This window comes from Leptodactylus fuscus, chromosome 4 (assembly GCF_031893055.1).
Source record: "Leptodactylus fuscus isolate aLepFus1 chromosome 4, aLepFus1.hap2, whole genome shotgun sequence".
Classification (NCBI taxonomy): Eukaryota; Metazoa; Chordata; class Amphibia; order Anura; family Leptodactylidae; genus Leptodactylus; species Leptodactylus fuscus.
In genome coordinates this window covers 192,285,581-192,311,153 of record NC_134268.1, presented here as the reverse complement: position 1 = coordinate 192,311,153, position 25,573 = coordinate 192,285,581, and the positions used below count along the sequence as shown (strand labels likewise).

Here is a 25,573-nt window from a genome sequence, read left to right as displayed (position 1 = left end):
AATGCTACCATGGAGCACCGAAGAAATGGCATAGATAAAACATCTCCTCAGTAGCACCAAGTGCCAGCGTCTAGTAGTCCAACCTCCTCACATATGCCAAATACAGTGTAGCACAAGACCTCACCCTAGAAGTGCTAATATGACACATATGACCATATGGCAGAAAGTACCTGCTCAGAAGTGCAAAGTCCACAGTACAATATCACAGGTATCAGCGCTGCTCTTCAACCTTCCACTCCCCATTTCTACCTGTAGCCCATTGGCAGTAGCAGTATCCCCAAATAAAACCCTCCACTTTTTCAGCAAATGATTCCCCTATCCCAGTGGTAGGGAACCTATGGCTTGTGAGTCAAATGTGGCTCTTTTGATGGCTGCATCGGGTTTGCAGACAGGGGAGTAACCCACAAGCCTTATTATACTTGTGGGGGTGGGGGGTGGGGCTCTTTTCGGAACCCCGAGTATAATGATTGGAAGCCCAGGAGAGGTAAGGGAACATAAAAAAACAGTGTTACTTCTCCGGGCAGGCTTTGGGCTTACTTGCGTGACGTCCCAGATGTCACATGACCGGGGCCTGCGTCCATATGTATTGTGATGCAAACCCCCCTGGTCATATGATGTCCCGGATGTCATTGAAGATGGCTCTGCATCCCAATTCCAGCATACTCTGACTGAATTATTCCCAGGACCTGTGGACTTTTTGGTGAAGGTGTCATCACAGGTGCATTAGCCTTTCTGTCTATGGATAGATAAAGCAAGGCTGACAGTCCCAGAATAGCTGGGACTTGTGCCTCACCAATGGGGTCCATGTCAGTTTGAGAAGCACTGATCTACAAGTTAGGAGACATCTTACATAGGATGTTCCTCTTCTTCATGGGCCAGTCATGTATGAAGAGGTAGCAGAGCTCTCCAAACACCAGAGCTCTGCTACTGATCTCATATTGATGGCCCCTTGATTTTCTAGCAAACGCTTGTCTATTTGCAAATGTACTTGCATAGTAAAAGAGTCGTTTCTTCACATCGATATAATGCACAGAATTGGCAGACTTTATCACCCTCCAGATTATCAGCTGCATAAACAAGTACTAGTCCTGACAAGATTTCACATAGTTTTTCCTGCTGTGTGCATTAGATGACTATTACACACATTCATGAGCTATACGCATAGAGAGCAGCTCTTTATCAGGATAAGAAGCCTGCCATTATAGGGCGCTATGTCATTAATAGCAAATAGGTGTGACTCTGTTTGTCTATCAACAGGGCATGTCACAGATTTCAATACCAAGATGTTTGTGTCTGTAGTTTGCAGCTTTCTTGTTTGAAGAGTTTTTCTGGTTCTCAGGGCCTATCCTATTGGTCACCGATATCAGATCAGTGGTGGTTCAATGCCCAATACACAGTAAGAATGGAGCAGTGTGCTATGTTCTCTTTGTAGGGGCCAGACCAGGGTACTCTAATGCCTTACATGTTACATTGCGTTCAATGGGGGGAGGGGGGGGGTTCTAATACATCTTCACTGTGCTGGTCTGGATAGGACTTGCTCCATAATGTGGATTGGGATGGTTTATTGGACCCCCCCCCCTTTCCGGACTGCACACCCGGCATGAGGCCTACAGTACCCTATAAGGCAGATGCTATCAAAGCAGTACTTAGCACCTCATGCCAATGGCCTAGCAACAGTCACATCATTGCCTTAAGCTCCTTCCTTTGCAGTTGTTTGTCCCCCATAATGGTGACGGCAGTTCTTTATCCACTCTTCACCAACGGTACTGCCACCAGGGCTTCGGCCCCCATTTTTAAGCCTAGTACTGACAAGTACCTTGTTACTCCATCTCCCACAATAGGGACACCCTCCACCCAATGGTTCATCCATCCCAAATGCTGCAGCAACCGTGTTTCTCTTTGCTTACAGAATGTGCTATGTGGTTCGAAATTTCTCCTGTAATGACTTTAAAGTCTCCTGTAAACTTTAGAGTACCCCCACATGGGAAATAAATAAAGGATAAAAAATCTTCTGCAGATTTTTTGTAGAATTCAAAGTGGATTTGTCACAGATTTTAGTCTAAAATCCTCAAGGTAAATTGAGATGCTGAGGATTAAAAATTTGTACCAGTGATAAATTTCTGCATGGATTGTTTTTCTATGGTGGATGAGATCCGGTAAACCCAACTGTGAACATGGTGGATTTTCTGCCCAGAAATTCAGCTACAATCAATAGTATAAATACCTATTGTGTATATTTCCTTGCACAGACTGTAGATCTAAATGGGTTACTGGACAGAATTATTCAGTGCACCTCTATGTGGAAGGGTGCGATCCTCTCCAGTGCTGGCTATGTATAGAAATACTTTCCACTTTCGTCCCTGCTAAGCCGTATTCGCTTCTACAACGTGGCTTCTGTCTATAATAAAAACCACAGCACTGTACTATATCTGTCATGCAACGGGTCCCATTCACAAATGATAGACCCCACTAGATGTCAAGGGGGTCTATCAGAGTTTCCTTGCAATGTTTGTTATTACCAGGAAAAATAATATTGCTGGGTGTATACAGACACCCTGATCAATCTGCTCTACTGCCATATAAGATGACATGTGCCGTCATAGCAAAACAACGACATTTTACTGACGCTGCTGTGGTTTCTTTTTTTTATTTTTGACTGAATCTGAATTGGCGAGCGTTACATAGGTGTTAAAAGATACGTATGTTTCTGTAGAATTGTCTATAGCAAATGTTTAATAATCTTATCATCCTATTACCATTAGGACATGATGCTCCTTCTCATTACAAGCATGTTGTGAGCGTTCAGTATTCCCGGGATATCCATAGGCCAGTACAGTATGCCGCATTGTCATCACTTCACTTGCTTAGAAGATATGCTGTAATGTGATGATTGCGATAGAAAAAAAAGAGATTAAGACTGTTTAATGCTGCAATACATAAAACAACATAGGCGTATAGACATGATGTATGACAGGTCATACAATAACTGGCCATAATCTGATTTCATTTGTGGCATCTTCCCTTTAGATGTTGTGTTACAAAAGTGTTCTCTCTGATCTCTGTGGCACCGCACAATGTATGTGGCTATGTTAGGTGCAGGGGTGAGGTTCCAAATTTTGATCAGATTCCTTTAAATCGCACCTCTCCACCTGTTTGCTCCCCTTCATGCTCCCATACTGTAATAGTGCCCTTTTTTGTGTACATACAAAAATGGTGTCCTGTTAGATCTCACCACAGACTTTTATAGTGCCCTTTTTGCGTGGCACATAGTGGTGATACCCCCTTAGCGCCCACCCCCCTTAATGTCGCACCATACAGTGTGATGCCCTCTTGGTACCCAACACAGTATAATAGCCACCTAGCAGCCCCCAGACTGAAATGGCCCTGTAAATTGTAGTGTTGGCCTGGCCTTATTCTCACTGAGCACTCTGCCGATCGTCTCTGGTGTGGTGCGTCAGGTCTGTTTGCTTTAAGCAGGGGTCATAGGATGAATGGTGCAGAAGTTGGTGATTCCTTACACCACTATTCAGGTATCTGGGTTGGCATCGTGTTTCTCCCCAGCTCTCTAAACCTCCTGTTATATTAAAGGGATTATTCACATGTTACAGATTGATGGCCTAGTCCGACTGTCATCTCTGGGCCTTGTTTATATGGAAGCGGTGCTGCCCACTAAGCATAGGCCTTCAGTTTCTAAAAGGTTGGTAACTCCTTTTAACAATTTGGTCAATAGCATGAGAACGTACAGAGGTGACGTTTGTCTAGATGCCATCGTATGTCACTCATCCATGTTCTGCCGTGTGTATTACTGAGACCGTGAGTTTAAAGAGGAAGCAAAAATTGTAACTCGGCGCTTTCTGAATTTACCTTGAGCTTCTCCTTTAAGCACTGCTGTTACCAGGCCAGGTTGCCTTGGAGTGATCTGAAGATAATGAACTTATCTGATTTTAAAGGGGTTGCTCAGGATTAGAAAAAAGATTTGGCCAATCCCATTTGTGTTGATTCTCGGAGTAGTATAAACCAGTGTGACACGTTTACAATGGCTGCTCTTGTAATAGACATCATGAATATCACAAGTTAAGCCGGTTAGAGCCCCAGGGTAGAGCGTGCACGCCGAAACATGGAGTATGGTCTGCTCTGTAGTATGGAGCTGTGTATGGGGTCACTGTATGACTTGGCATCTAAGGGAGAAAACTTTTCATACATTAAATGCAAAGCAGCAACGCCTCAAAATATTGCTAAAATCTACTTTACAATTCTTAGTAAATTTTATTTAATATGAACCATAAAAGCTTGTTTCAGATTCTTCTAATACATCTTATAGATCTAGTGTAAGGGTGTGCAGCATTCAAAAACCTGTCTTAAAGGGTCATGGGAGGATATAACCTACTGAATAGCAGATAGTCCAGATTTGCCCCAGGAGTCAGGGATGTGGAGTTGGTAGACCAACTCACTGAGGCTAGGTCCTTGTCGGCACTGTGATATCTGCCTTTCGGGGCCACTATGGGACTCAAATGATTGAGAGCCGGACCCCACTGACTAAATGTCCCCCATGCATGTTCTCTCTGCTGATTTTTGCCAATTTCTACGGCGGAGACTCCAACGCAGGTGTGAACCTATGTCCGGTCTCCGCTCAGGGTTTCTATCTCTGAATCTGGCCTCACAACAGCGTATAAGTGGTTTAGAAGAGGAGATTTTGGTGCTGGTAGGTTCCTTTGCAAGTATATTTAAAGGCTTTATTTCCAGTTTGTCCTTCCAATTGAAATTAACAGTGATAAATATGAGGAATTAGAGGAGGCGTTTACATCGGGGAATTCCATGGCAAGTATCACATCCTCCTATTTACTAAGGTAAGGTAGGCATAGTTTATAAAATGGACAAACTATTTTTAAACTATAGCGCACCAAATATGGGCTAAATGTAGTTATGTAGTGTTATTTACCATAACTCCATGAAGTATTGACGTAACACATTGTAATTGTTGCAGCAACAGTGTGTTACAGAGAAATACCAGAATACATTAGGTAGATCTGCCCATATTAATGTCTCTAAGGTAGTAACAAAGACTCTGAAGCAGTGTCTGCCTCATATTTGCAGCCAAAAAAAAAAATTCCTGCATGCACAACTTTTTCATCTGACGCTTTCAGTTTAAAAACGTTGGACACCCCACAGACCCCATTATAGTCAGCGGGGTCCGTTGGGTTACCTTTGTGTCCGCTGTTTTAGTTGTTCGACTGTCTGTTCTTCCAGAACAATGGACAGCACAACACTATTGTGAACCTAATGGCACTGGAAATACATGCAAGAGACCTGGCAAAAGCCTAGCACAGTGATGGAGAACCTTTTAGAGACCAAGTGCCCAAACTGCAACCCAAAGCTCAATAAATTATTGCAAAGTGCCAACACATCAATTTAACCTTAATACTGTGCGGATCCACAAGTGCAGACAATTAAGGACCCACAAAATACAGTTGTGTGAATGGGGCTTTAGGCAAAGGCCCCACGGGCCGTAATCGCAGCGCTAAAGCACTGTGGAAAGAACCGCTGCGTGATCGCATTGTGGTTCTTTCCGCAGCGCTTTTAAGAGAAAGTTCACAGAGTTTTCCTCCACAGACTTTCTCTTAACATTATATCTACGGGAAAGCCGCCGGCGTTTCCTTAGATATAATTGACATGCTGCGATTTCTTCCGCAAAGTGGGGATGGGATTCGCATGAATCCCGTCCACTTTGCCTGCACTGTACAACGCCGCGATTTTTCCCGCAGTGGAGACAAATCGCGGCGTTTACGTCCCGTGGGGCCCCGGCCTTACAGAGCTTTCAATTATAGAAACAATTTTGTGCCGCATTTGGTAAAATTTTGAACAATTAGTGTTCACTATTTACGTCACACAGATCTGTTTTATAGTGACCGTGCAATGTTATTATGACCTGTAATAATATCACATGTCTACTATATAACCGATACTGTGTGATATAAATAGTGAAGGGCCCCCACACAGTATAATCTGCCCCACAGTGGCCTCCACACAGTATGATCTGTGCCTAGATGGATGCCCACAGAGAGGGCTCTGAGTGCCACCTCTGGCACCCGTGCCATAGGTTCGCCGTCACTGGCCCAGCACTTCCCTTCTTCTTCTTTTTTTTTTTTTTTTTTTTTTTTTTTTTTTTTGTTGTTGTTTTGCACGAAAGCTCCAAATGCCTAAAATCTGCTTCATTGAGATAAGACTATCTATCTATCTATCTATCTATCTATCTATCTATCTATCTATCTATCTAGAAGAGATGCTAGTATGTGTGCTGCCTTCTGGTGTACAGGCGCTTGGCTGGTTGGCGCAGGTGAGGAGATCTCTGTACAAGCCTATACTTGGGACGCTTTCTCCTCATTCTTGTGATGAGTGGGGGTCCCAGTAGTCAGACTCCCCACCAATTCTACACCTCTCCACTGTGCACAGGATAGTGGATATGTATAGTTTGTGGTACCACCCCTCTAAGTTAGTAGTGTCGGGGTTCCTGGCTTTGTTCCTCTCTCTCCTATTCTTCTGTGAGATTCATTATACATGATCAGCTTGTTATATGATGGGAAATTGATGGAGCTTGTAGAGCTTGTCAGAAAATTTGTCTTTGGGAATTCCTGTCAGCCATCTCGGTTGCTGTAGTATGGGGTAATACTCTGACAGCTGTCACAAGCAAAGTGCTGTCGCTCCGGTGAGTAAAACCACATTATTATGTAGATATCCCAATCCCTCACTCGCTTCTGTCATATTAATCTCCACTTGTTCTTAGCACCAAAACTGATTCCGTATAATCTGTAAATGCTTTAATTGGCTTTTAACGTGGATCTTCCCTCCTCTTCTATAGATACTTCATGTAGTAATTGATAACCTGAATGGATGCCCGGATTCAGAATTTATGTCCCGATAGCCTCATTACTGTTACAAGCGTCACCTTCTCTATTCTGCCTTTTAATATTCCATTATTATAAAGGACAGCGATGACGGCGGCCTGATCGCCTCTTTACGTCTTAACCTGGTGACCTACAGTATTAATAATTTCTTATTAATAAAGGCAGAGGAATGAATCACTCCTTTGGCGTAGAACAGATGGTCACCCAATCTGAGTGAGGAATAGAGATAGTCGTGTACCTTAGATGTGTATTGGTGAAAATCTCAGTTTTGGATGGATTCAGATGACCATCTGATGTGTTTGGGAGTCTCTAAACACCCCCCCTTCACCACCGCAGCAGATGTCAGGGGAGATTACATTCAGGCTGTTGGATTTCGGTTGCCTGATCCTTTTGTTCTATGGGATAGAAGTCTCTGCCCTCGGAGTCTGGCAGCAGCTTTTCTCCTCTCCTTGTTCAGTTCCCGTGCATTGCTCGGCTGAGAATGGCGGGGGAGATGGCTATTGATAGACTGCCATCTAAGGTGTATGGACTATTTAAAGGGGGTCTATCACTGGGAATCCCAATATTAAACCAGCCACAGTACATTATGGGGAATATTATACCGAGCACCATCATACAGAGACCTTGGAGGTTCTAGTACATTTAAGAGTCTCCAAGGCCTCTACATTCGGTGTCAAATACAGCGGTTCTGGTACAAGCCAATAATAATAATACATTTATTATTATCATTAATAATAATTTATTATCAGTATTATAACTTAGACAGCGCCAACATATCCTGTAGCCCTTTACAAGTCAGAGGACACATGAACAGACCATAGGAGACATTACAATATGAAGAAGATGTAAACTTATCAAACAATGGGAGTGAGGGCGCTGCTCACAAGAGCTTACATTCTATGAGGAAATGGGGAAACACAACAGGTCAGAGGACTTGTTTGGCACAATGGTCCAGCCATCTTTTAACTCCTTCCCATTCTGCGCCGTACTATTATGTTGTGCCACGCGTGTACTTAAAGCAATAGTATAGCACTGTAATGCTGCGGAGACCGGAGCTGTGCCTGCAGCATTACCTCCAGCACTCGGCTGGGTTACACATTTGAGGCCCAGGACTAGTTGCTGGAGCCCGAAGATATTCTGGCGACTTATACCCCTGGATACCATGATCAATTGTGATCACGGCATCCAAGGGCCCTGCTAACAAGAGCTTACAATCTATTGTGCCATTTTGCTTGCACCTGATTTGCAGCGGTCATCATCCTTCGGCATTCCAGCTGTTGTGAAACTACAACTCCCAGCATGCAGACTTGCTCTAACGTTCTGGGAACTCCCATAGGTGGAAATGGAGAATGCTGGGAGCTGAAGGTTGCTGTTACTGGTCTGTTGGACTGTCTAAAAGCGAAAGATGGTGCTCAGCATAATATCCTCTATAACGCACGGTGGCTGGTTCGATGTCAAGTTGCCTAGTGACAGATTCCCTGTAAAGCTAAAGCTTTATGGGATTTATAGGCCATCCGTGTTTTTTTTATTTTTTTTTACAAAGTCTGTTTTCAGACTTTGCCTGTTATAATTCCTTGTCTTCTTCCAGTTTATAGGGAAACATTTGGTTTTCACAGCTGTAAATAACAGTTGCATTGTGAACAAAAGTGGCCAAAAAGAGATATCTTAAAGATTTCCATCTGGAATGTATTTTCTTGGATATAAGAGCATTAAATAACAGGATCCATTAGTGTCTGTTACATTTTGATATCTCCTTAAGGCCGTTATTGTATTAGAGCCACTGGAGGATCCTCTGATATCGTTCTGGGCTGACACTAAGTGACTCCTAGACACCTCTTAAAGGGATTCTATCATTAAAATGCATTTTTTTCTCCCTAACTCATAGGAATAGCCTTAAGACAGGCTATTCTTCTCCTACCTTAAGATGTCTTCTCCATGCCGCTGTTTGATAGAAATCCTGGTTTTAGTTGGTATGCAAATGAGTTCTCTCGTAGCACTGGAGGCATCCCCAGTGCTGCGAGAGAACTCTCCTGCGCCGCCTTTATCTTCGCCTGGAACGGCCTCTTCACGCGTCTTCTTCTGGCGCTGGATTCAAACTTCTAGGCATGCGCAGTCGCCTTTGTATTCTCTTCCTGAAAAATGAAAGCTGTGCTGTGATTGGTTGCTGTTTAGCAACTTGGCAGGTTTGTTTTTAGACCATTTTAATACATCTGCCCAATTGAGTATGGCTTAGCATTGTATACAGAAGTAGGCTCTTCAAATCTCTGCGCTGTGTATACAGCTCTGTATAGTGATGTAAAGGGAATCTGTCAGGTCCATTTGGGACACTAAACCACTCCCACCTTATTGACCAAGGGTTTAGTGTCCTAAATTTCCCTGCGTAAAACTGTCTGTGCAGCCGTTATAAAACCAAACCTTGATTCTTGCCTAGAGATCAGTCTGAGTCTCATCGTCTCTGTTATTTCCGGTGCCTGCGCAGTTCTTGACTAAAGACAAGGACGTACACCGCAGCTTCACTGTGCAAGCAGCATTGGCCCATTGAAGGCGAGGTATACTGCGTTGGCTTCACTGAAGGAATGCGCCAGCATGGGAAGTACAGTGATAGGATGAGAATAAAGGTTTTTTATTTTTATTGGGAGCACAGATGACTCGACAACAGGGCACTTTGGAACATTAAACCCTTGGTCCGTAAGGTTCTGCGGGTGGGTTATTGCACCAAATCGCCCTGACAGGTTCCCTTTACACAGCTGTTGTAACTTATTATTACACTTCTCCTGTCTATCACTTGCTATTGGCAATGACTGCAAACAACATGGCTTCTCTCTCCCTGCCCGATGTTTTTCAGTATCTTTTGACTAGATAATAAGAGATGATCCAGGCGTTTTTTAGCACTCAGTGTTACAACTTGGGATACACTCACCTTCCCATATGCCACACTCCTTTTCTAGCAAAGTCACATTCTTAAGTCGTAATAAATGTGTCTAAACACTTGATAAATGTGACCCAACACAAGTTAGACCCTTTTTTTGGAACAAATTACACCAGAATTCTGACACATTTTGCTTAGTCCGTCCCAGTGAATGTGGAATCTCCTTAGCAATGCTCAGAGATTAGAAAAGTAAGCACAATGAGGCATATTTAGGGGTCTGGAAAATGGCATAAATGATCCAAAATCTCCTGCAGCTTTCGTCAAAGTGGCGTGGCAGGCACAAAAGCTTCATTCTCTGACACATGATGTGCGAATTCTTTTTTTTCTTTAAGCCAGAATTTTGGCATAAGGTAAATAGTAAATGTGCCCAAATTAAATTTAAATCAATTGTCTGTAACACTGCCACAACATAATATTTAAAAAAACAAGTTAAATAAAAAATGAATATTATTTGTGTGGGCAGCTTAAAGAGATCCTGTCAGTTCTCTGGTGCCTCCAGTGCCGGGGCAGTTCTTCAGTGAAGCCGAGGACGTCCTCCTCAGTTTCACTAAGCATGTGCTGGAAGTCTGAAGCCTAATATGTTTACTCCTCTGGCTTTAGTGAAGAACTACACCCATGCAGGGGAGAGCAGCCAGGAGAGCAGATATGGCTGTACAACAGGGTGATCTAACGCTCTTAAACCCCTTGGGCCATAAGGACCTGTGTGTGGTTTAATGTCCCAGATCGCCCTGACAGGTTCCCTTTTAGACTAAGGCCCCGCGGGCCGTATCTGCAGCGCTTTGAAGAGAAAGTTCACAGAGTTTTCCTCTGCGGACTTTCTCTTTACATTATATCCACGGGAAAGCCGCCAGTGTTTCCGTAGATATAATTGACATGCTGCGATCTTTTCCGCAAAGTGGGAATGGGATTCGCATGAATCCCATCCACTTTGCCTGCACTATACACTCACCGGCCACTTTATTAGGTACACCTGTCCGATTGCTCGTTAACACTTAATTTCTAATCAGCCAATCACATGGCAGCAACTCAGTGCATTTAGGCATGTAGACATGGTCAAGACAATCTCCTGCAGTTCAAACCGAGCATCAGTATGGGGAAGAAAGGTGATTTGAGTGCCTTTGAACGTGGCATGGTTGTTGGTGCCAGAAGGGCTGGTCTGAGTATTTCAGAAACTGCTGATCTACTGGGATTTTCACGCACAACCATCTCTAGGGTTTACAGAGAATGGTCCGAAAAAGATAAAACATCCAGTGAGCGGCAGTTCTGTGGGCGGAAATGCGTTGTTGATGCCAGAGGTCAGAGGAGAATGGCCAGACTGGTTCCAGCTGATAGAAAGGCAACAGTGACTCAAATAGCCACCCGTTACAACCAAGGTAGCCAGAAGAGCATCTCTGAACGCACAGTACGTCGAACTTTGAGGCAGATGGGCTACAGCAGCAGAAGACCACACCGGGTGCCACTCCTTTCAGCTAAGAACAGGAAACTGAGGCTACAATTTGCACAAGCTCATCGAAATTGGACAATTGAAGATTGGAAAAACGTTGCCTGGTCTGATGAGTCTCGATTTCTGCTGCGACATTCGGATGGTAGGGTCAGAATTTGGCATCAACAACATGAAAGCATGGATCCATCCTGCCTTGTATCAACGGTTCAGGCTGGTGGTGGTGGTGTCATGGTGTGGGGAATATTTTCTTGGCACTCTTTGGGCCCCTTGGTACCAATTGAGCATCGTTGCAACGCCAAAGCCTACCTGAGTATTGTTGCTGACCATGTCCATCCCTTTATGACCACAATGTACCCAACATCTGATGGCTACTTTCAGCAGGATAATGCAATGCCATGTCATAAAGCTGGAATCATCTCAGACTGGTTTCTTGAACATGACAATGAGTTCACTGTACTCCAATGGCCTCCATAGTCACCAGATCTCAATCCAATAGAGCATCTTTGGGATGTGGTGGAACGGGAGATTCGCATCATGGATGCGCAGCCGACAAATCTGCGGCAACTGTGTGATGCCATCATGTCAATATGGACCAAAATCTCTGAGGAATGCTTCCAGCACCTTGTTGAATCTATGCCACGAAGAATTGAGGCAGTTCTGAAGGCAAAAGGGGGTCCAACCCGTTACTAGCATGGTGTACCTAATAAAGTGGCCGGTGAGTGTACAACGCCGCGATTTTTCCTGCAGCATTTCCGCTGTGGGCAAATCTGGGCGTTTCCGGTCCGTGGAGCCCTGGCCTTAAAGGGGTTTTCCAGCACCACTAAAAGGCGGTCTAAATGCACCAGGGTGTTTTACAATAAACCAAGACATAACTTGCTCTTCTGTTCCAGCTCAAACATTGCTTCTACTACTTTGTTAATGTTGTCGTTTGACACGCTGTTTTAGGGCAGGTCACCTCTGCAGACAATCATGGGCCTCAGGGTGACCTCCTCTTAATTGGCATGTCATTACTGAGGCTATCTGTCACTTACTGTATGTGTAGAGGTCACCACTAAGGCCTGTGATCGGCTACAATGGTGACCTGTCCTCAAATGAATTGTCTGAAGACCTAAGCAATGTAGCTGGCTAGAATAGAAGGTAAGTATCCTTATTATTACTTCGTGTACCTCGATTTATAATCAACTTTTCATAACTGAATAGTGTATTTAAATATAAGAAACTTTGTATCTCTTATTAACAAGATCTGTCTCCGTCCCCACTTACTAAGCTGTTCTCCTGCTCCTTATCATCAATCTGACTGCTTGTTCACATTCATTTCTTCTATGTATTAAGCCTCACATATAGAACTCTATGGAACAGGGAGGGGCTGAGTTGAATTTTTCTGGCAGATGGTTAATTTATTTATTGCCTCATTCTGTGCACCAGCAGCCTCTTGTTTACAACGCATTCACACTGAGTAAACGTGCGTGTATTTTTGCTAAATACACGTGTAAAAATAAGACTCCCATTGACTTCAATGACATTTTACAGGCGTATTTTTACACGTGTAAAAAAATATCATTGAAGTCAATGGGATAGCAAAATTTACAAGTGTAATTTTACTCTACAAAATAAGCTAGCGTTTACTCAGTGTGAACTTCAATTATTTCAGTGTCTTTTTTTTTTTTTTTTTTTAAATCCCCCTCCCCTCTTCATAGACTATATGGGGAAAGTAACTGCCTGAAAAGTGGGGAAGAAAACCAATTTCTTTCTTTTCATCTGTAATAATAATTTCTGAGAAGTTGCTTATACTGCAGGTATGTATTTCTTTTAAAGGCTGCTTAAGTTGAGCAGTCACTTAACCCCTGTGAAGGGTTTGGCTGATTTCTTGTAAAACTTCCAGAATGCCACACAATATGTACCTCAGCATATGTACAGTGTAGGAGCTCCAGGACAATGGGTGACAACTAGAGATGAGCGAACAATGTTCGCCGGCCGCCGGCAAAGTTAGCGTCACAGGTGCTTCCATTCATTTCTATGGGAGCGTGCTGTTCGGATCAGCCTAGGACCGAGCCCTGAGGAACCCCTACTACAAGGGGAAGAGATTAGAAAGATAGGAAGAAAACAGAGAGCGGCGTCCCTCAGGTTTATAGAGCAGAGCAGGAGGAGTTCATGGTCTGCAGTGTCAAATGCTGCTGAGCGATCCAGAAGAATAGGTAGTGAATACCGTAATTCTCTTTAAATTTAGGCGTCAGGAGTTTGTTGGAAACTTTTTTTTTTTAAAGGGCTATCTAAAGATCTATCACTCTGTATGTCAACAAAATCTAACCCATGGCCTGTGTTAATACAGATATTATTGGTGAATTCATCCAGTCAGTCCTCTATGATGTTGCACAGTAATCTGGGTCTTGCAATATTTTTGTCTCTCTCATGGTGCCCTCTAGTGGTAGGTTGTATGATTACGGTGCTCACATCACATCTGACATCCTTGTATGTAGTGTGTATCATTGTGTGCATTTTCCATGGCATAGATAAGATAGAAATGTTAGTATGTATTACTTTGATTTAATGGTAAATTGAAAATGATCAGCCTAAAACAGTAATAATAGACTATAAAATAAATGTTCTTACTATATCTTCTAAACAATTTGTTTTCCTTCTTTATCCCTTTTAGATTTGCTTTCTTTTGTTTGCCATTTTATATATCGTGTCTTATTTCATCATCAAAAGATACAAAAGGAAAGCAGGTAAGTCATTACCATGTATTTGTGTATATGTATATGGATCTGTCCGGGTTTTCACAAAAAAGAACTGTAATATAGCCATGTGTATGAACCCTTCTTAGAATTTTTTTTCTTTTTTGCTCAGGCAATAAGTAAGAGAGTCGGTCAGCTATAAATTGGTTATAAACCTAATCCCTAGTAGAAGTGATTCTACAGGCTCTAAATATTCCACTTTTATTCAGCTTTGGAGATCAATTTTCAGGTAAACCGGTGGTTTATTCATATGCAGATATGGGTAAAAGTGCTTTGGAGTTGTCTTTGCTTGGCCGAGCTCTAGCTTTTCAGAGAGAGCATTTCCCCTCATTTATATATGAATACATTAGTCAGCTTACCTGAAAGTGGGTCTCTAAAGCAAAATAACACAAGTATATTTGGAAACTGTAGAATCGCCTGTACAAGGTACAGGGATTATATTGAATTTACTGCGGACAGACTCCATTTTAGGTCCAGGGCCCCACATTGCAAAGTGGAGGGCAGTCTGGCTAATCCCATCCACACATTGCAGAAAAAAAAAAAATGCAGCGGAAATGCAGCAGGTCACTTATACCTATGGAAACGTTGGCATTTTCCGTATAGGTTTAATAGAGGCAGAGAGTCCGCAGAGAAAAACTCTGCAGGGAAAAAGCAGGATGGATTTCTGCTGCAGTCTTTTCCGCAGCATATTTTGGCTGCAGCTCAATACATGAGGCCTGACCCCTCGTTTACATCTGTGTTTGGTAATGCGTTTGGAGAGTCTGCATGGGGACCCCCCCCTCCCCCGAACGGAATACCAAACGCACTGGCAAGCAGTTTGCAGTGAAAGCACACGGACCCCATAGACTATAATGGGGTCTGTGTGCTTTTGATTGTGATCTACTTTCATGTCCGCACGATTTGTGCGGGCAGTGTGCAGAAAGCACATGGACCCCATTATAGTCTATGGGGTCTGTGTTCTTTCACTGCTCACCGCTTGCCAGTGTGTTTGGTAGTCTTTTCAGGGGGGCCCCATGCGGACTCCCTAAACGGATTACCAAATGCAGATGTGAAAGAGGGGTTAGCCTTAAGGGTTTTTCTAGGCTAAATGTTTGTTAACTTACCCTTTGGATAGGTCTTCAATTTAAAGGGGTTATCAAGCTTCCAAAAATTATCTGCAAATACATCCACAGTAGTGCTAAATCCTCACTGTTCCCTTCTGCAGCCTTTGCTTGGCTTTATTTTACTTGCTGCTCCTTGCATTACTGATATTTACATGCAGTGAGTCTGTGACCAAACTACATTTCCCATGATGCATCTGCCTGCTCTCACTCTACTCTCACCTTCCCTTCTCCACTCTACCCGCTCTGGATAACCCCTTTAAAAATGGGCAGTGGTCTAGCACCTAGGACTCTGACCAGTCAGCTGTTTGAAGAGGCTTCAGACTCCTGAGTACTTACCAAGTACAGCTCTGTACATTTGTGCAGCAGCTATGCTGGGTATTACAGCTCGTCCCTTTCATTTGAATGGGACTGAGCTGTGATCAGGCCTTGTGACGCTGGGTTCACAACAGCGTTTGATCTCCATTCTAAGGAGATCTCCATTCTAAACCTGTCAGACTGACCGGCCGTGAGCGCCGGTGAGCGTTTTGTGCTCTCCGCGGCGAAACTGTTTTTTTTTTTTTTTTAAACCGGACACAGAGTGCTGCATGTCCGACTCTGTGTCCGGTTCAAAAAAAATTCCGGTTTCGCTGCGGAGAGCACAAAACGCGCAGCGGCGCTCTCGGCCGGACACTTTTCAAACCCCTTCAAATGAATGGGTTTGAAAAATGACTGCAGGTTTCCATCTCCTGTCCAGTTTCGGGCAGGAAACGGAAACCTACAGAACGAAGACTGGGCGCAGATGTGAATGAGCCCCAACCGACTGTATCGTCACATAGCTTGTGAAGTGAAAACAACGTGCTGAAGAAGCACTGCTGCAGATTTATACAGCTGATCCACGTGGGTCTCGGGGGTCAGGGTCCCCAAGGATCTTTAATTTATGGACTATCTTAAGGAAATCCCAGGAAAGATTCACAGCAGACCCCACACGTAGACTCTGTTGGGATGTGTTGCTTTCTGTGGTAAATAAGCCTCATGACAAATGTGCTTGAAAACAAAACATTACTTAACCAACATGTAAAATTCTCTTTTATAAATGTAACTCCTAGAAGGACAGTTTTTTTTTCTTTTAAGTGTATTTTTGTTTGCTACATATGGTACTATATGGCTTAAGTGTTACTTTTATCTTGCAGATGAACAAGAGGATGAAGACGTTACAGTCAATAGAGTTTCGTATGTATTCTTTTTAGTTTTTTTCTGTATTCGAAATGTAATGTTAAATATTCAGGGAATAAGGTTTGTGTCGCTGAAAATGTCTTTCTAATATTTGTGAGTGTAGTTTCCAGCAGGGTAAGGGTTAGTTCACACGTAAAAACCACCTGGCTTATTTTGGTCCTGAAAAAAAAGCTTCCTGATTAGGAAGCTGTTTTTTTTTTTTACCTTGAGGTGTTTTTTGGAGCGTTTTCTGGAGCAGTTTTTGGTAAAAACTGCTTCAGAAAACGCCAGGCGGCTTTCCCCTCCCCTAAAGTGAATGGACTGTAAAAAAACGCTAGGCGTTTTTCTCCTCTCATTCACTTCTATTGCTTTCCTCAGGCGGAATCCGCCTGAAGAGAGGTCATGTCGCTTCTTCTTTCTGCTAGCAGTCTCCATAGACCACCACTGTATGGAGGCTGATTTTGAGGCGAAATCTTCTGTCAAAATCTGCTTCATTGCCTCCCTGTGAACTAGCCCAGGATGCCTATAGTCACATCTTCTGTGCTAGCTTTATAGCGATTCAGCTCCATCTTTATTTTAGTTTCCTCAATATCAGGGACAAGTCAGGAGGTCCTTGTACACAATAGAGGGTCACCATGTTCCCCCTCAAATCAGCGGGCTTAGCAGTCATCTAGTGTACATTGCCAGCATTCAATTTTGGTTTTTGAGTGTATTTTACTTGTTTGTGTTGTGCTGCAAAGTACAGGTAAGACTCTGGTCACACTTGAATTATTGAGACCTGTTGGACTTCCCAGTGCAGTGTATGGGATATTGGGCTCCAAGCATAGTAATGTTTTTGTCTCAAACCTGCCAGAGCTCTGGTGAATCCTATTAGAATCTCCCAATTCATATATGAAAACAAAACCTGGATAACGTTTATGACTTAGTTCACACAGAATCAGTTTCTTTTTACAACTGAGCCTAAAAACATTGCCTGCCCAGTTATTATCCATAGCACAGCTTGTATATATCTCACCTGAATTTGTAGGTGAAGATTTGACGCACCTCAAATCCGTAAGAAATAGGAGAATGGCCAATGCTGCTTGTTAGCTGACTATTATTTTATTATGGCAGAATCTTACTTCTTGTGCACATTTAAATGGTATTGTAAAGTTGCCCAAAAACTTTAAACAACTGTTGACTAAACCGCTATTCTTCCTGACTCTGTTACACATGCACACTCTATACAGCTGAGCATGCATGTGTTCATATGGTCAGCCCCTGCCTGATACCAACGAGAACAAAAGGATTGGGAACTGAAATCCAACTTGTACACTTGCCTTCCTCCTTTCTTTGACACTGAAAGGGAGTCGGTCAGCACAAAATGGCTTTAGGGGTGAGGCTTTCCATGAGTGGGCTTCACTATCTGCTCCTGTTTACTGATGCAGCCCGCTTCCTTCCCTTCTGGGTGCTGTCTGCCATAACCAGACATACACAGTACAGTTCCTGCCATATGCTGAGGCAGAGGAGAGAGCTGAGGTGGAGCTACAACGCAGTTAGCAGCAGCGGATAGTGAAGCTCATTGCTGGAAAGTCCTGCCCCTAAAACCCTCTTCTGCTGATTTATATAGGGATAAAAGGATGACTTTTACAGGAATGGAGCAGCGGTTCTCCTCTATGGAGGGCCTCCTTCTGGTTTGGAGTGCAATGATGTCCTATGTTTGTGTTCACCATCGCCATCACATGGTAACCTGTATTAACTATAACTTGTGTTTCACGTCTAGGCTGTTCCTTAGTACACTCACCTTGGCGGTATCGGCTGGGGCTGTGTTGCTTCTTCCTTTCTCCATCATCAGCAATGAGATCCTCTTGTCATTCCCTAAAAGCTATTATATCCAGTGGCTGAACGGCTCTCTGATTCATGGTCAGTATTAGTATTTTACTCTTACATACTTGTAAGAAATGGCAATTATTCTCCATGTTTCCAAAGGCCATACTTTTTTATTTTTCTGTTCACGGAGTCATATGAGGGCATATGTTTTGCGGGACGAATTGTATTACATAGTGTTACCAATTTATTTTCCATAAAAGGTACCAGGAACAAAATTCAAAATGGTGTAGAATTGGAGGGGGGAGGGAACCTTACACCATTTTTACTTTTACAGATAACAACAACATGCCCCCTATATCTTGTGGGTTGGTATGGTCACAGCAATACCAAATTTGTATTTGTACAGGGTGTCTGGAAAGTAAGTACACAACATGAAAGGGTGGACTATAGCCGGTATATGAAGCGTTTTTATTAATGAACATGTGACCGGAAATGCACCGTTGTGGCGCTGCAGGTAGACAGAGATGTCTGTTTCCTATCCCTCGCTGAGCCATGTCAAAGAAGAAACAAAGAAGAGAAAGGGCTGTAATGGGGAATCAGTTTAATCTTTGTTACTTATTACAAGAATTACTTGAAGTGCTGGCCGCCTACCTCGATGCAAGCAGTGCAACGCCAGGAGATGGATTGATGCCCCTGTTCACAGACTCCTGGCATGGCCCTCACCGCGACGAATGTAGCCTGGATGCGGTTCACGAACTCTTCGTACACAACGGATTTGACGTCTCCACAAGAAAAAATGAAGTGGGGTCAAATCCGGCAAGCGAGGGGACCACATCACAGGTCCGCTGCATCCAATCCACTGATACGGCCATCGGTTGTTCACGGACGATTCGGCCAAATTGGGGAGGTGTTCCATCCTGCTGGAGCCACATCCTCATGTTCAAAGACATGTCTTTGAGCAACACTAGCAAATCATCCAGCAGAAATGCATTGTGTCAGTCTACCTGCAGCGCCACCACGGGGCATTTCCAGTCACATGTTCATTAATAAAAAAAAAAACGCTTTATATACCGGCTAAAGTCCAACCTGTCATTTTGTGTACTTACCTTCCAGACACCCTGTATAGTTATAATTTGTATAGTTTTTGTTAAGTTTTGAATCCTTTACAAAAATTGCAAACTTTTAAAATGTAACACCATATCGTGACACCAGGTACTTTTTAAAATTTTGATGTGTGATGTTGTGCATTTTTTTTTTTGGGGGGGGGGGGGTGGGTCAAGTTGTAGGTTTTTATTAATAATATTTTGTGGATTATATGACATTTTGATCGCTTATCTTTAATCAAATATTTGTGCGAGGGGAAAATGCAGGAACATTTTTTTATTGATTTTTATTCCTACTATGCTGTTCACTATATGGGATAGATATTTTACTTTTATAGTTCAGGAATTTTTGGATGCCTAATTTGTTTGTATTAATTATTGTTTATTTTTCTGTGTAATCTAGAGAAAATGAGGGGGATTTAAATTTTCACTTTTTTTTTTCTTCTCTCACAATTTCCCCACTATTATATGCCATAGACAAGGTAGTAGAAATCGCCTTAAGGCCCGGGCCCCCACGGACCGGAAATGCCGTGATTTGGCTGCAGCGTAAAAATCGCGGCGTTGTACAGTTCTTGCCAAATGGCTGGGATTCATGCGAATCCCATTCCCACTTTGCGGAAGAAATCGCAGCACGGACACAATTCAATTATATCTATGGAAGCGCCAGTGGCTTTCTCATAGATATAATTGTAACAGAAAGTCTGAGGAAAACTCCATGAACTTTCTGTTCAAAGCGCTGCGGGAAGAACCGTAATGCGTTCACGCCGTGGTTGTTCCCACTGTGCTTTAGCGCGGCGGTTCCGGCCCGTGGGGCCTTAGCCTAAAGGTGCGCGTCAAAGGCGGCCTGTCACCAGGAAGCTGAAGATCAAACCATCTGCAGTACATTATAGGGGTCATCATGCTGAGCACAGATCAGGCGGCATTTTCATAGTGACAGCTTCCTTTTCAAAGCAATGAATGCTTCTGGAGAAAAATCCTCTGACATGTATACCACACGTATATATACCACACATATATATATACCACACACACATTATATATACCACATCTGTAATCCATGCAAACCTCAAAATGAAAGGCCTTTTGGATCTCTATGGCAGCCATGTAACAGCTGCTTACAAAACAGAGCCATTATACAACTGTGTGCAAAAGCACTCAGAGGATCTGTGAATTCTCCCAATTTTATTCCTCATAACAACTCTGGGGCATCTTTTCTCTTTGTTCACCCTACTGTTATTCTAGTTGGTTGTTCATCCAGCATGGGATGAGAGCAACACACTTTAGTGGTTTTAATGGAGCGCTTTCTGTATGTGTCCGTTCCCCTTGGCTATAATGTAAAAGACAGACCGGGCAGCACGGTGGCTCAGTGGTTACCACTGCAGCCTTGCAGCACTGGAGTCCCGGGTTTGAATCCTGCCAAGGACAACATCTGCAAGGAGTTTGTATGTTCTCCCTGTGTTTGCGTGGGTTTCCTCCGGGTACTCCGGTTTCCTCCCACACACCAAAGACATACTGATAGGGAATTTAGATTGTGAGCCCTATTTGGGACAGTGACTGTCAATGTCTGTACAGCGCTGCGGAATATGATGGCGCTACATAAGTAAGCATAATAAATAAAGACAAAACAAACCCTTTTTTCCATCATGTTTGTTTCCTGTTGTAACGGAAGAAATATTCCTGCATATAGGGATTTTTCTTCACTCCATAAGAGAAAAAAAAAAACACGATGGAAGAAAGTATCCCTAATGTTTTACATGGGTAAAAGCAGACTTCATTTGTGAGTCAAACTTGTTTTGCGCTGACATTGTTGGTGTCTCAAAAGTAGCCACTAGATGGCGATAAAACAGCGCAAATGATCTTGATTGTGTTTCAACCATATTCATGTCAAGTAACAAAGCCGTCCTTCAGCCGGGGGTATCAGCACTCACTTATACAGTCTTGTCCTTTGTGCAAGAAAGTCATCATCACCATATTACATCTTCTGTCCAGCTGGACTTTGTATATTCATGAGGTGCAGAGAAGAGTATGGGACCTCTAAATTACATTGTATCAGTACCAAAGATGAATCTAAAGAACATGAGACATTCAGCCAGATCTAGATGTCTTCATTTACATGATACTCTCTAGTAAGGTAATAACATTTACATTGTAGCAGATCAGTTAGGTCTGAAAATGACCTAAATATGTGTCAGCAAATATAAGGCATTCTATTAGGGGATACATTTGTGATAGAGGATTACCTGCTTAGGATTTTGGCGCTGGCATCAGGAATAGTGTTAAGCGAGTAGCATTTGAACAAATTCCTGCCCGCCATAGGTATTCGTGTTATCGGGCGAACACCAAGGGGTCAAAAGCATTGAATATTCGATGTTTGTATGTTTTATTGGCTAAGCAAAGTGGTTTTAAGTTTTCAAGCCTGTTATATTTAGTAGAAATGTTTTTTAATTATTTGTAAATTATTATTTTTTTTTTTTTGCGTTTCAGGACTATGGAATCTCGTTTCACTTTTCTCCAATTTGTGTCTTTTCGTGTTGATGCCGTTTGCATTCTTTTTTCTCGAATCTGAAGGTTTTGCTGGGCTGAAAAAGGTAATTTTAATTTTTTTTTCTCTAATTTTTATTTATTTTTTCCCCCCATTGTTTATGTTTGAAATTTATTTTCAAATTTGATTTGATACAGTATTAAAGGGAGTCTGTCATCGGGATCATCCATGGAGAAGTAACCTCACAGCATTGTACTTGTAAGTGCTACTTTGAGCGTAGCTTTCCTTGGAGGTTCCCTGGCTCTTCTCATTGCTTGTTTTCACCTATTTTTGGCTGACCTTGTCATAGCCTCCGAGCTACTGATAGATGTCATGCCTGGGCATTGCATTTCAATCCTTGGTGAATTTGCAGTACAGTTAGGGAGCATTCACACTACCGCGGGTGTCCGACATCTAGTGTCCGCTGCTAATGTCCGTGTAAAATCTTGCAAGGACATTAGCAGCGGACACTAGCTGTGTCCGTGACATTTTTCATTCATTTAAATGGAGATCGGGTGCGTTCTTTTACTGGCCGTGCCTGTCCTTAACTGTCCGTTCCCAAAGATATCCAACTTTTCAAGCGGACAGCACCTGTCGGGTTTTGCTGTCCGCTTGAAAAGTCGGACATCTTTGGGAACGGACAGTTAAGGACACCCACGGATAGTAAAAGAACGCACCCGATGTCCATTTAAATGAATGAAAAATGTCACGGACACAGCTAGTGTCCGCTGCTAATGTCCTTGCAAGATTTTACACGGACATTAGCAGCGGACACTAGCTGTCGGACACCGTTGGTAGTGTGAACGCCCCCTTATCTGTGACTAGTGAATACCAGAACTGTGCTTGCTCTGGATTTTAAATGGACTGACATGAGATATGTCAGTGGCTTGAAGACTGTGCTGCTGTTGGTCACAATTGAATGAATGGAAAGAAGCCACGTAGGGGCATGGAGGCAGGATAGCTGAGACACTTGTAAAGAAATATATGTCCCAAGTAGCACATTCAAGGTAATTTATATATTTATATACCAAATTCTCTGCGGCCAATAAGAAAGGGATCCTTTGTGAAGTGCCATACAATGTTCTCTGCTTACAAGGGTGATCCCCCCTCCTTTAACCACTTGACAGCAGTCTGTCTTATGCCATATTATATTTGCCGTATATTTTCATAGGAGACCATAGGTAGATAGATAGATAGAAGGTGTATCCACTTTGACTCATCCTCTGTAAAGGGGATTCATGGGGGAAAAACATTGATGGGCCATCTTTAGGATAGGTCACAAATGTTTGATTGGTGATGGTCCAACCCACAGTACCTCCGCAGACTATGGCAGCTTTTTCTGGAGTAACATCGCTAGTTCAGCTGCTTATGAGTAATGCTGGTCTGTACGTTTGGGGGTTTCTTTAACCTGCATATCCGCCACATTTACCTGAAGGGACTGGGCTGGTACACCCTGTATAGCCGCACATGCAGACAGGCCATGTGCCTTACAGCATAACTAAACATTCAGTGAGAGCCAGAAACTGATCTCAATACAGAAGCAAGAGGACGAATAAAGAGAGGCAGGATTTCACAGAAAGGAGACTAAATTTGTAAGTAAACTATATTACAAAATTTATTAATAACACAAAACTGCCACAAAATCAAGTTGCCCGAAAGTTTAGTTACGCTTGAAGTTTCTTGCTGAGGTGTGAAGTTCTCCACTTGACATTCCCTACTTATTGGAAGAATCTTTTGACCTTGATTGGGATGTGAAGGATCCGAACTTTTTTTAAAAAATTTGATAATGACTCTCACAGGATAGGTCTTCCGTATCAGATCAGGGGCCGACACATAAACCCCGAACTGATCAGCTGATCTGGTCACTGAAAGCCATATATTACATAAACGGCTATCTTGTGGATAGGTCATCAGTATCACATCGCTTCAGAATCACAAAGTTTCTCCATGCTGGGACCCCCCAGAGATTACAGCTAATCTGTGGGTAGACCAGATAGGAAGTTTACTGTTTCTATGTAGTGCTACCACAAGGAAAGTTAAGCATCACTCAGTGTTCATTGACATCCATGTATAGGTTTAATGTAGGACAAGACAGGTGCTCCTAAGAGAAAAGGCGCACTTATTTGCTGGTCTCAACTTCGGCTAAGCGATTAGGATCCTGAACCGAGTACAGTGTTGTTGTTTTTTATATTGTACAGATTAATAGAGATGAGCAAGTACTATTCGAAACTCCCATTTGGAATAGCACGCAGAATAAGAATGAATGGAAGCGGCCGGCACGCCGACTTGGCCGGCCGCTTTACCCCCTGCGTGCTAGCCGCTTCCATTCATTCTTATGGGTGCGTGCTATTCAAAACGGCCGTTTCGAATACTACTCTCGAATAGTACTTTCGAATAGTACTCTCTCCTCTCTACAGATTAACAATTCTTCGATTAATGCCATATTCACATTTGCGCTCATATTTCCGATGTTTTGGTCTGTTAGGACCAGAAAAGCGGACACCTGGACCGCTAAAACATCAGGTACCAACGGTGCCTGTTGGACCCTTTGACTATAATGGGATCTATCAGGAGTCCGTTCTTTTAAACTGAAATCGCCAGATGATAAAGTTAGATTTGCAGCATTTTTTCATCCAGCAATTTTTTGGCGGTGGGATCTCCAAACGTAACGCAGACGTGAACCCCGCTTAATTTCCATGTATGTTATATTATACTTTCAAATCATGTATAAATGTAAAGCATGAGATTTTGATATCTTTTAACTTTGCATCTGTACGGCACATGAGTTTTATGTTACATAATGGCTTTAGTACTTCTGTTTTTCTTGGATTTTATGTTTTATCTAGTCAATGTGTAATTTTGTATAGATATGAAGAAGAAGTCAATGTCCGTTTATGCTTAAACGGGTTTTATTAAAGATTTTTCAATAAAATACAAAACGAACAAAAAGAAATAAGCCGAGCAACAATGAAGGAGCATATAAGTCATCAGGCTGGGAAGCCAAAAAGACCCCCCTCCTCATAAACCAAATACAGCCCAACAGGAAAAAGAAAAGGGAATAAGAAGAGGACACGAAACCATCAAACAAACACAAGACAAGGACGAAGAAACCACAAAGAAGACGCAAGAAACAAGGAAAAAAGAAAGACGAAAACAACAGACGGCCATGATACACTCATGCGAAGGCAGTAGAGAAGGCAGACGATTCCTGGAACATAACCCAGGGACGCCATCGAAGTTCAAACCTGGAATAAGCGGGAGAGTCTTCCGCCACCAAAGTCTCCATCCGCTGAATAAGAAGGAACTCCTGGAGGAACTCAAGCAGGGAGGGAGGGGTAGAGCTGCGCCAGTGTCTTGGAATAACAGCCCTGGCGGCCGTGAGAAAGTGCCCCAGGAGGTCCTTCTTAATCTCCGACAGCTTGCCAGGGATGACTGACAGGAGTGCCAGCTGAGGAGAAACAGTCACCGAGCGCCCACTGACCCTGGAATACAAAGAAAACACCGCGTCCCAGAAGGGGCGCAGAACGTCACAATCCCACCAAATGTGCAACATGGTGCCCCTAGCGGAGCCACAACGCCAGCATAAGTCCGAAACAGCAGGAAAAATCCTATGAAGAAGCACTGGACACCTATACCACCGGGACAGAATCTTATAATTCCTCTCCTGAGCGCTACACGGGAGGGCCATCTTGTGAGAAAGCAGAAAGGACCTGTCCCAATCCGCAGATGACAGACTCACAGGAAGGTCGGCAGCCCAGGCGGCGACGTAGGGGGGGAGTTCCACCGTGACATCCGAAAGGAGAACATCGTACAATAGCGAAAGAGCACGAGGAGGG

At 43.1% G+C, this 25,573-nt stretch overlaps 1 protein-coding gene across 3 annotated transcripts in view; it reads left to right on the top strand.

Annotated features, from left to right (window-relative positions):
- LMBR1 (limb development membrane protein 1) overlaps window positions 1-25,573 on the top strand; it is a 218,363-nt gene that overhangs the window by 5,721 nt on the left and 187,069 nt on the right. For 2 of the 3 annotated variants that reach the window (XM_075271540.1, XM_075271539.1), the window contains exons 2-5: window positions 13,929-14,001; window positions 16,283-16,322; window positions 18,067-18,206; window positions 21,701-21,804. In XM_075271540.1, coding sequence (XP_075127641.1) covers window positions 13,929-14,001; window positions 16,283-16,322; window positions 18,067-18,206; window positions 21,701-21,804 — 357 coding nt within the window. Of the gene's footprint in view, window positions 1-13,928; window positions 14,002-16,282; window positions 16,323-18,066; window positions 18,207-21,700; window positions 21,805-21,934; window positions 21,957-25,573 lie in introns of those variants that run through there. The other variant, XM_075271541.1, reaches the window with a different exon arrangement.